A 12,525-nucleotide genomic window follows, 5' to 3' on the forward strand; every position below is an offset into this window, starting at 1 on the left:
TGTATTTAATACCCAGGAGCAGAGAAGATTTTCAAAGAATTAATGCATTTTCACTATATAATCAATAGAGCCCCGCCCTAACACCAGAACCCTTGACCCTGGGGCCATGAATTTCACAATTTTGGAAGAGACACTCTTACTCATCATAACTATATACGTAGTTAGTTTATTTGATACCCAGGAGCAGAGAAGATTTTCAAAGAAATAATGCACTTTCACTATATGATCTATATAGCCCCACCCTGGGGCCAGAACCCCCGACTCTGGGGCCATGAATTTCACAATTTTGGTAGAGGGCTCAATGCTTATTACAATGATGCCAACAGTTTGACTGCTTGATGTCCAGGAGTAAAGAAGATTTTTAAAGATTGCATTATTTTTGGTGGTTTTAGCCCCACCCCTCAGGCCCTGGGGGGGGGGGGGGGGGGCAGGGACCGTGAAATTCACAATTTTTTTGTTCCCCTTCACCCATAGATGCTATATGCCAAATTTGGTTGAAATTGGTTGAGCAGTTTCAGAGAAGAAGCTAAAAATGTTCAAATGTTAACGCACATCGCACGACAACAAGAGGCCCATGGGCCACATCGCTCACCTGAGCACATTGGCAAGGCAAAAGCACAAATCAGTTCAGTATTGAAAAGATTCCGGGGGGGGGGGGGGGGCTTGAAATTTAAACTACCTGATGATGCTTCCATGTCAATATATAATTTGTTTTAACAAATGGCTTTGTTGTACTTGAGAAGATTTTTAAAAAAAAATTCCCATATATTCCTCTGTAAAAATTTGATCCCCCATTGTGGCTCCTCCCTATCCCAGGGGTCATCATTTGAACAAACTTGAATCTACACTACCTGAGGATGCTTCCATATCAATATGACTAAACATAGCTTTTCTGTTCTTGAGAAGAAATTTTTTTCTATATGTTCCTATGTAAAACTTTTGATCCCCTTATTGGGCCCCACCCTACCCTCGGGGGTCATCATTTGAACAAAATTGAATTTACACTACCTGAGGATGCTTCCATATCAAAATGACTAAATATGATTTTCAGTTCTTGAGAAGAAGATATTTTCCTATATGTTCCTATGTAAAATTTTCGATCCCCCATTATGGCCCATCCCTATCCCCTGGGGTCATCATTTTAACAAACTTGAATCTACACTACCTGAGGATGCTTCCATATCAAAATGACTAATCATGGCTTTGCCTGATTATCATCAAAACATATCTTCCTATATATTTCAATTTCAGACTTTTATCCTCCATTGTGGCCCCGCCCTACCCCCGGGGGTCATGATTTGAACAAACTTGAATCTACATTACCTGAGGATACTTCCACATAAATATGATCAATCAGGGCTTTGCTGTTCCTGAGAAGAAGATATTTAAAGATTTTTCCTATATATTTCTATGTAAAAATTTGATCCTCCATTGTGGCCCCGCCCTACACCCGGGGGGTCATGATTTGAACAAACTTGAATCTACACTACCTGAGGATGCTTTCATATAAATATGAAAATTAGGGCTTTGCTGTTATTGAGAAGAAGATTTTTAAAGGTTTTTCCTATATATTTCTATGTAAAACTTTGATCCTCCATTGTGGCCCCGCCCTACCCCCGGGGGTCATGATTTGAACAAACTTGAATCTACACTACCTGAGGATGCTTTCATATAAATATGAAAATTAGGGCTTTGCTGTTATTGAGAAGAAGATTTTTAAAGATTTTTCCTATATATTTCTATGTAAAACTTTGATCCTCCATTGTGGCCCCGCCCTACCCCCAGGGGTCATCATTTGGACAAATTTGAATCTACACTACCTGAGGATGCTGCCATATAAATATGACCAATTAGGGCTTTGCTGTTATTGAGAAGAAGATTTTTAAAGATTTTTCCTATATATTTCTATGTAAAACTTTGATCCTCCATTGTGGCCCTGCCCTACCCCCGGGGGTCATGATTTGAACAAACTTGAATCTACACTACCTGAGGATGCTTCCATATAAATATGACTCATCATGGCTTTGCTGTTATTGAGAAGAAGATTTTTAAAGGTTTTTCCTATATATTTCTATGTAAAACTTTGATCCTCCATTGTGGCCCTGCCCTACCCCCGGGGGTCATGATTTGAACAAACTTGAATCTACATTACCTGAGGATGCTTCCATATAAATATGACTCATCATGGCTTTGCTGTTATTGAGAAGAAGATTTTTAAAGATTTTTCCTATATATTTCTATGTAAAACTTTGATCCTCCATTGTGGCCCCGCCCTACCCCCGGGGGGTCATGATTTGAACAAACTTGAATCTACACTACCTGAGGATGCTTCCATATAAATATGACTCATCATGGCTTTGCTGTTATTGAGAAGAAGATTTTTAAAGATTTTTCCTATATATTTCTATGTAAAACTTTGATCCTCCATTGTGGCCCCGCCCTACCCCCGGGGGTCATGATTTGAACAAACTTGAATCTACACTACCTGAGGATGCTTTCATATAAATATGAAAATTAGGGCTTTGCTGTTATTGAGAAGAAGATTTTTTCTATATATTTCTATGTAAAACTTTGATCCTCCATTGTGGCCCCGCCCTACCCCCAGGGGTCATCATTTGAACAAACTTGAATCTACACTACCTGAGGATACTTCCACATAAATATGATCAATCAGGGCTTTGCTGTTCCTGAGAAGAAGATTTTTAAAGATTTTTCCTATATATTTCTATGTAAAAATTTGATCCTCCATTGTGGCCCCGCCCTACACCTGGGGGGTCATGATTTGAACAAACTTGAATCTACACTACCTGAGGATGCTTTCATATAAATATGAAAATTAGGGCTTGCTGTTATTGAGAAGAAGATTTTTAAAGATTTTTTCTATATATTTCTATGTAAAACTTTGATCCTCCATTGTGGCCCCGCCCTACCCCCAGGGGTCATCATTTGGACAAACTTGAATCTACACTACCTGAGGATGCTGCCATATAAATATGACCAATTAGGGCTTTGCTGTTATTGAGAAGAAGATTTTTAAAGGTTTTTCCTATATATTTCTATGTAAAACTTTGATCCTCCATTGTGGCCCCGCCCTACCCCCGGGGGTCATGATTTGAACAAACTTGAATCTACACTACCTGAGGATGCTTCCAAATAAATATGACTCATCATGGCTTTGCTGTTATTGAGAAGAAGATTTTTCCTATATATTTCTATGTAAAACTTCGATCCTCCATTGTGGCCCTGCCCTACCCCCGGGGGTCATGATTTGAACAAATTTGAATCTACACTACCTGAGGATGCTGCCATATAAATATGACCAATTAAGGCTTTGCTGTTATTGAGAAGAAGATTTTTAAAGGTTTTTCCTATATATTTCTATGTAAAACTTTGATCCTCCATTGTGGCCCTGCCCTACCCCCGGGGGTCATGATTTGAACAAACTTGAATCTACACTACCTGAGGATGCTTCCATATAAATATGACTCATCATGGCTTTGCTGTTATTGAGAAGAAGATTTTTAAAGGTTTTTCCTATATATTTCTATGTAAAACTTTGATCCTCCATTGTGGCCCTGCCCTACCCCCGGGGGTCATGATTTGAACAAACTTGAATCTACATTACCTGAGGATGCTTCCATATAAATATGACTCATCATGGCTTTGCTGTTATTGAGAAGAAGATTTTTAAAGATTTTTCCTATATATTTCTATGTAAAACTTTGATCCTCCATTGTGGCCCCGCCCTACCCCCGGGGGGTCATGATTTGAACAAACTTGAATCTACACTACCTGAGGATGTTTCCATATAAATATGACTCATCATGGCTTTGCTGTTATTGAGAAGAAGATTTTTAAAGATTTTTCCTATATATTTCTATGTAAAACTTTGATCCTCCACTGTGGCCCCCCTCTACCCCCGGGGGTCATGATTTGAACAAACTTGAATCTACACTACCTGAGGATGCTTTCATATAAATATGAAAATTAGGGCTTTGCTGTTATTGAGAAGAAGATTTTTTCTATATATTTCTATGTAAAACTTTGATCCTCCATTGTGGCCCTGCCCTACCCCCAGGGGTCATCATTTGGACAAATTTGAATCTACACTACCTGAGGATGCTTTCATATAAATATGAAAATTAGGGCTTTGCTGTTTTTGAGAAGAAGATTTTTAAAGGTTTTTCCTATATATTTCTATGTAAAACTTTGATCCTCCATTGTGGCCCCGCCCTACCCCCAGGGGTCATCATTTGGACAAATTTGAATCTACATTACCTGAGGATGCTGCAATATAAATATGACTCATCATGGCTTTGCTGTTATTGAGAAGAAGATTTTTAAAGATTTTTCCTATATATTTCTATGTAAAACTTTGATCCTCCATTGTGGCCCCGCCCTACCCCCGGGGGTCATGATTTGAACAAACTTGAATCTACACTACCTGAGGATACTTCTACATAAATATGATCAATCAGGGCTTTGCTGTTCCTGAGAAGAAGATTTTTAAAGATTTTTCCTATATATTTCTATGTAAAAATTTGATCCTCCATTGTGGCCCCGCCCTACACCCGGGGGGTCATGATTTGAACAAACTTGAATCTACACTACCTGAGGATGCTTTCATATAAATATGAAAATTAGGGCTTGCTGTTATTGAGAAGAAGATTTTTAAAGATTTTTTCTATATATTTCTATGTAAAACTTTGATCCTCCATTGTGGCCCCGCCCTACCCCCAGGGGTCATCATTTGGACAAACTTGAATCTACACTACCTGAGGATGCTTCCAAATAAATATGACTCATCATGGCTTTGCTGTTATTGAGAAGAAGATTTTTCCTATATATTTCTATGTAAAACTTCGATCCTCCATTGTGGCCCTGCCCTACCCCCGGGGGTCATGATTTGAACAAACTTGAATCTACACTACCTGAGGATGCTTTCATATAAATATGAAAATTAGGGCTTGCTGTTATTGAGAAGAAGATTTTTAAAGATTTTTTCTATATATTTCTATGTAAAACTTTGATCCTCCATTGTGGCCCCGCCCTACCCCCAGGGGTCATCATTTGGACAAACTTGAATCTACACTACCTGAGGATGCTTCCAAATAAATATGACTCATCATGGCTTTGCTGTTATTGAGAAGAAGATTTTTCCTATATATTTCTATGTAAAACTTCGATCCTCCATTGTGGCCCTGCCCTACCCCCGGGGGTCATGATTTGAACAAATTTGAATCTACACTACCTGAGGATGCTGCCATATAAATATGACCAATTAAGGCTTTGCTGTTATTGAGAAGAAGATTTTTAAAGGTTTTTCCTATATATTTCTATGTAAAACTTTGATCCTCCATTGTGGCCCCGCCCTACCCCCGGGGGTCATGATTTGAACAAACTTGAATCTACACTACCTGAGGATGCTTCCATATAAATATGACTCATCATGGCTTTGCTGTTATTGAGAATAAGATTTTTAAAGGTTTTTCCTATATATTTCTATGTAAAACTTTGATCCTCCATTGTGGCCCTGCCCTACCCCCGGGGGTCATGATTTGAACAAACTTGAATCTACATTACCTGAGGATGCTTCCATATAAATATGACTCATCATGGCTTTGCTGTTATTGAGAAGAAGATTTTTAAAGATTTTTCCTATATATTTCTATGTAAAACTTTGATCCTCCATTGTGGCCCCGCCCTACCCCCGGGGGGTCATGATTTGAACAAACTTGAATCTACACTACCTGAGGATGCTTCCATATAAATATGACTCATCATGGCTTTGCTGTTATTGAGAAGAAGATTTTTAAAGATTTTTCCTATATATTTCTATGTAAAACTTTGATCCTCCATTGTGGCCCCGCCCTACCCCCGGGGGTCATGATTTGAACAAACTTGAATCTACACTACCTGAGGATGCTTTCATATAAATGATGAAAATTAGGGCTTTGCTGTTATTGAGAAGAAGATTTTTTCTATATATTTCTATGTAAAACTTTGATCCTCCATTGTGGCCCCGCCCTACCCCCAGGGGTCATCATTTGGACAAATTTGAATCTACACTACCTGAGGATGCTTTCATATAAATATGAAAATTAGGGCTTTGCTGTTTTTGAGAAGAAGATTTTTAAAGGTTTTTCCTATATATTTCTATGTAAAACTTTGATCCTCCATTGTGGCCCCGCCCTACCCCCAGGGGTCATCATTTGGACAAATTTGAATCTACATTACCTGAGGATGCTGCAATATAAATATGACTCATCATGGCTTTGCTGTTATTGAGAAGAAGATTTTTAAAGATTTTTCCTATATATTTCTATGTAAAACTTTGATCCTCCATTGTGGCCCCGCCCTACCCCCGGGGGTCATGATTTGAACAAACTTGAATCTACACTACCTGAGGATACTTCCACATAAATATGATCAATCAGGGCTTTGCTGTTCCTGAGAAGAAGATTTTTAAAGATTTTTCCTATATATTTCTATGTAAAAATTTGATCCTCCATTGTGGCCCCGCCCTTCACCCGGGGGGTCATGATTTGAACAAACTTGAATCTACACTACCTGAGGATGCTTTCATATAAATATGAAAATTAGGGCTTGCTGTTATTGAGAAGAAGATTTTTAAAGATTTTTTCTATATATTTCTATGTAAAACTTTGATCCTCCATTGTGGCCCCGCCCTACCCCCAGGGGTCATCATTTGGACAAATTCTACATTACCTGAGGATGCTGCAATATAAATATGACTCATCATGGCTTTGCTGTTATTGAGAAGAAGATTTTTAAAGATTTTTCCTATATATTTCTATGTAAAACTTTGATCCTCCATTGTGGCCCCGCCCTACCCCCGGGGGTCATGATTTGAACAAACTTGAATCTACACTACCTGAGGATACTTCCACATAAATATGATCAATCAGGGCTTTGCTGTTCCTGAGAAGAAGATTTTTAAAGATTTTTCCTATATATTTCTATGTAAAAATTTGATCCTCCATTGTGGCCCCGCCCTACACCCGGGGGGTCATGATTTGAACAAACTTGAATCTACACTACCTGAGGATGCTTTCATATAAATATGAAAATTAGGGCTTGCTGTTATTGAGAAGAAGATTTTTAAAGATTTTTTCTATATATTTCTATGTAAAACTTTGATCCTCCATTGTGGCCCCGCCCTACCCCCAGGGGTCATCATTTGGACAAACTTGAATCTACACTACCTGAGGATGCTGCCATATAAATATGACCAATTAGGGCTTTGCTGTTATTGAGAAGAAGATTTTTAAAGGTTTTTCCTATATATTTCTATGTAAAACTTTGATCCTCCATTGTGGCCCCGCCCTACCCCCGGGGGTCATGATTTGAACAAACTTGAATCTACACTACCTGAGGATGCTTCCAAATAAATATGACTCATCATGGCTTTGCTGTTATTGAGAAGAAGATTTTTCCTATATATTTCTATGTAAAACTTCGATCCTCCATTGTGGCCCTGCCCTACCCCCGGGGGTCATGATTTGAACAAATTTGAATCTACACTACCTGAGGATGCTGCCATATAAATATGACTAATTAAGGCTTTGCTGTTATTGAGAAGAAGATTTTTAAAGGTTTTTCCTATATATTTCTATGTAAAACTTTGATCCTCCATTGTGGCCCCGCCCTACCCCCGGGGGTCATGATTTGAACAAACTTGAATCTACACTACCTGAGGATGCTTCCATATAAATATGACTCATCATGGCTTTGCTGTTATTGAGAAGAAGATTTTTAAAGATTTTTCCTATATATTTCTATGTAAAAATTTGATCCTCCATTGTGGCCCCGCCCTACCCCCGGGGGGTCATGATTTGAACAAACTTGAATCTACATTACCTGAGGATGCTGCAATATAAATATGACTCATCATGGCTTTGCTGTTATTGAGAAGAAGATTTTTAAAGATTTTTCCTATATATTTCTATGTAAAACTTTGATCCTCCATTGTGGCCCCGCCCTACCCCCGGGGGTCATGATTTGAACAAACTTGAATCTACACTACCTGAGGATGCTTTCATATAAATATGAAAATTAGGGCTTTGCTGTTATTGAGAAGAAGATTTTTTCTATATATTTCTATGTAAAACTTTGATCCTCCATTGTGGCCCCGCCCTACCCCCAGGGGTCATCATTTGGACAAATTTGAATCTACACTACCTGAGGATGCTTTCATATAAATATGAAAATTAGGGCTTTGCTGTTTTTGAGAAGAAGATTTTTAAAGGTTTTTCCTATATATTTCTATGTAAAACTTTGATCCTCCATTGTGGCCCCGCCCTACCCCCAGGGGTCATCATTTGGACAAATTTGAATCTACATTACCTGAGGATGCTGCAATATAAATATGACTCATCATGGCTTTGCTGTTATTGAGAAGAAGATTTTTAAAGATTTTTCCTATATATTTCTATGTAAAACTTTGATCCTCCATTGTGGCCCCGCCCTACCCCCGGGGGTCATGATTTGAACAAACTTGAATCTACACTACCTGAGGATACTTCCACATAAATATGATCAATCAGGGCTTTGCTGTTCCTGAGAAGAAGATTTTTAAAGATTTTTCCTATATATTTCTATGTAAAAATTTGATCCTCCATTGTGGCCCCGCCCTTCACCCGGGGGGTCATGATTTGAACAAACTTGAATCTACACTACCTGAGGATGCTTTCATATAAATATGAAAATTAGGGCTTGCTGTTATTGAGAAGAAGATTTTTAAAGATTTTTTCTATATATTTCTATGTAAAACTTTGATCCTCCATTGTGGCCCCGCCCTACCCCCAGGGGTCATCATTTGGACAAACTTGAATCTACACTACCTGAGGATGCTGCCATATAAATATGACCAATTAGGGCTTTGCTGTTATTGAGAAGAAGATTTTTAAAGGTTTTTCCTATACATTTCTATGTAAAACTTTGATCCTCCATTGTGGCCCCGCCCTACCCCCAGGGGTCATGATTTGAACAAACTTGAATCTACACTACCTGAGGATGCTTCCAAATAAATATGACTCATCATGGCTTTGCTGTTATTGAGAAGAAGATTTTTCCTATATATTTCTATGTAAAACTTCGATCCTCCATTGTGGCCCTGCCCTACCCCCGGGGGTCATGATTTGAACAAACTTGAATCTACACTACCTGAGGATGCTTCCATATTAATATGACTCATCATGGCTTTGCTGTTCTTGAGAAGAAGATTTTTAAAGGTTTTTCCTATATATTTCTATGTAAAACTTTGATCCTCCACTGTGGCCCCGCCCTACCCCCGGGGGTCATGATTTGAACAAACTTGAATCTACACTACCTGAGGATGCTTCCACATGAGTTTCATCTTCCCTGGCTTTGTGGTTCCTGAGAAGAAGATTTTTAAAAGATGCTACTAATTTTTCACTAATTCTTCATTATCTCCCCTTGAAATAGGGCGTGGCCCTTCATTTGAACAAACTTGAATCCCCTTCACCCAAGGATACTTTGTGGCAAGTTTGGTTGAAAATGGCCCAGTGGTTCTTGAGAAGAAGTCGAAAATGTGAAAAGTTTACAGACGGACGGACGGACAGACAGACGGACTACAGACAAAATGTGATCAGAAAAGCTCACTGGAGCCTTCGGCTCAGGTGAGCTAAAAACGGATAGCAATAGGTCACCTGAGTGACTCAGGTGACCTAAAAATTGCTGGTTTGCCTACTGACTAAACATAACTTGACTCAAAACTTTTGTTTAACCTCCATGAAACAATATTTTTTTCTTTTTTAATGTTCACATTCTGTCAATATGTACATGGAGATTTCCTGTGAAAAAAAAAATTTCCCACCTACAAACCGACCCATTATGTTTACACCGAGTTGGGAGTGGGCAAACAAACATATCTAAAGATGGCCTAACCAAATTACAACAAGACAGGATTACCGTAACTAGACTATATTTACTGTCATTAACACCAACGTAAAAATGTTGAAACAATTACAGTCCTTCCACTTGATCCTTAAATAAGTAACATGGGTATGATCTTAAAAATACAAGACAACATATAAAAAACATGATTTGATACAGTTCAGATGAAATGAAATGTAATGAAGAGATCTAGGCTGATGCTGCCTCCACTTGAGGTTGTTCGCCTTCTGCTGCCTCGTCTTTTTTCACTTTTTTGGTCGGACTGGCCTCCTCTGAATCTTCTTCCGACGTTCTCTTTTCAACTGAGGTCTCATCTGTTACTAAAATAAGATACATGTACATTTTAAATTTGGGGCTCTCAAAAAGAAACAGGCAGTACCTTTTCAAAAATAGGAGGTATCTTGAAGATGTGATTTTGTTACCAAATATTTTCCAATGAAAATTTTGGCTGGTACATTCATGATTAGCTGGGTAAAAGTACTGGGTACCAGCACATTAGGCTTGTATATTGTCTTTTACAAAGAAAGGTTAAACAACCTTTCAAATGCATGTCATTTAGTATAACAATTTCATTTCATAACTGATGCAGAATCAATCTTAAAGCCCAGTTGTATGAAAAATGTGCATTTTCAAGATAAGGCCAAACAAAACAATATGTGTGGTTCCAGTTACACTTCCAAAAAAATTAGGGTAGGTAGGTAGGTATTTTTTTTTTTTTTTTTTTAAACAAAATGATTTTCTTCATTTTTTTCTAAATAATACCTATCACTGCTTTGCAAATGGCATTTAGATGTGTTGTGATAATATACTAGTCAATAATGGTAGGGGACACCTACATGCTAGCTTGCTTTGGATTTAACACTATTAAACACTTGCACTATGTTTTGCAAGGAGGCCGTCATTGCTGAAACTAAAACTTAAACTGGAGCCATTGATGGAAATCGGGGGAAATCCCAAAAAAAAATATGAAAATTGCCAAAAAAAAGTTTAGGGTCGGAGGTATAAAATAGGGAAGGTCAGGTAACCGGAACCACAAATATTTTTTTATTTGGCCTAAACAGGAGTTTGAGCAAATCAGAGGTATTTATTATTTATTAAAAACTATTTCTACTTTACTGCAATTATTTATCTTTTTCTTTTATTATTATTAATCATTTTTATCCACAATACATTTTTTAATTTCCATGCTATAGTTCTGTTATTCTTTACCAATAAATCCATTTTTTTTGTTAATTCCAAAACTTTGACCTCAGACTTGAGGCTGCAATGTAAATGCTATCTTTACATTTTATCAGTGTCCACATTCTCACTGCAAATAAATTGTATCCCTCCCTTATGTTCACCTCTAATAAATTCAACAAAGTAACAAACCTGTGTTTGCATTTTGATTTGAGTCCTCTTTCTTTTCGTCACCATTTTCATCTGTCTTCTCTTCAGATTCTGTCTTTGTTTCTTCAGATTTCTCCTCTGTTTTCTCTTCAGTTGTGGCCTGAATCATGAATTTATTTTTCAGTAAAATTTACCAACATCTGTATAAAATCTCACCCCCACCTCACACATCCCTTTCCATGCAACAGTATTACAATTGTTAACATTTTTTTTTTAAAAAACCCTTAAAACAACCATCTGTTTGATGCTGTTATTTTAGTAGTTTTATAATACCTCTTCTTTCTCTTCCGTTTTTTCTACTTCTTTGACTTCCTTTGTTTTAGTCTCTGTGGTCTCGGAAGTCTGAACTTCCTCAGTTGTAGTTTCCCTAAAAATTTGCAAAACAAGTCTTTAAGAAATACACAGATATCTATATTTCCCCCCAATGAAAGTTTAATACAATGCTCGACTACGAGGTGCCCAAGTCCCAACTACCATATACTACAAAGAGACACTTTACTTTTTCCAGTCTTCTTAGTTTCATCGCACATGGTCTACTCTAACTACTTCCCTAACGGACAATAAAGGTATGTTCACTTTGTTTCACAATGCGCTTATCTCGATCTAACGCATTTGGGTTTTAAATTGCATCCGTGTTCTTAAGCGAATCACAAAGCGAAAACCGATAATGGCGGGCATCGCCTACATTTTCTTCATAAATTACTCATCTCCCTGACCTCATTAACATATTTATCAACATGCATGTTACTTTAAGCTGAGTAAATGTCAACATCATCAATAATTTAGCATTACTTTTACGTAGTGAAACAATTTAATTTCAATCGACCTCACTTTTATCACAATCTGAGAACAAAGAAGCCGACAAGGAAGACAAAGGAAAACCATGCAAAACCGGCATGTTTTCCAGTAAACCTACAAAAATTGAATGGAACATCGTCTCCTTTATGTTAATAATCGAAAAGAAGACGGTAAATAATATAATACTTGACAAAATACTTACTTTTCTCCTGGCATATTGGTATGTTTCCTAACTTATGTCTTTATTTACAAAATGCTGAGGTAATATGGGTACGCAGACGACCAAACTTCCCGCCGGATTGCTGTCGTTGTTTTAAACCACGTGATACTTACTTTGATCTAATTGGCTGAAATGAAAAAATCGCTTTTGATCACATGTATTTTACCTGCATGACTGAT

The 12,525-nt window shown here is 37.7% G+C and overlaps 1 protein-coding gene across 2 annotated transcripts; it reads right to left on the minus strand.

Moving 5' to 3' along the window:
- Window positions 1-9,950: 9,950 nt before the first annotated feature.
- LOC133182508 (cation channel sperm-associated protein 2-like) lies at window positions 9,951-12,485 on the minus strand. 2 transcript variants are annotated; one of them, XM_061317363.1, is made up of 4 exons: window positions 12,329-12,485; window positions 11,602-11,695; window positions 11,311-11,428; window positions 9,951-10,253 (listed from the first exon to the last, which is right to left on the minus strand). In XM_061317363.1, exons 1-4 carry the CDS (start codon window positions 12,340-12,342, stop codon window positions 10,129-10,131), a joined length of 351 nt encoding a protein of 116 aa, XP_061173347.1. In that variant the 5' UTR covers window positions 12,343-12,485; the 3' UTR covers window positions 9,951-10,128. The 2 variants fall into 2 exon arrangements, with proteins under 2 accessions (XP_061173347.1, XP_061173339.1); XM_061317355.1 differs by having other exon boundaries at window positions 9,951-10,259.
- Between the last annotated feature and the right edge of the window lie 40 nt (window positions 12,486-12,525).

Source organism: Saccostrea echinata, unplaced genomic scaffold (genome assembly GCF_033153115.1).
Source record: "Saccostrea echinata isolate AGI-Se365-2 ecotype Australia unplaced genomic scaffold, CSIRO_AGI_Sech_v1 ptg000001l, whole genome shotgun sequence".
NCBI lineage: Eukaryota > Metazoa > Mollusca > Bivalvia > Ostreida > Ostreidae > Saccostrea > Saccostrea echinata.

Bases quoted from the DNA above. Each gene is read 5' to 3' on its own strand.
- LOC133182508 (XM_061317355.1), bottom strand. The intron at 11,429-11,601 runs GTATTATAAAAC...TTCATGATTCAG, and splicing joins AAACGGAAGAGAAAGAAGAG to GCCACAACTGAAGAGAAAAC. The intron at 10,260-11,310 runs GTTTGTTACTTT...ATCTTATTTTAG, and splicing joins AAATCAAAATGCAAACACAG to TAACAGATGAGACCTCAGTT.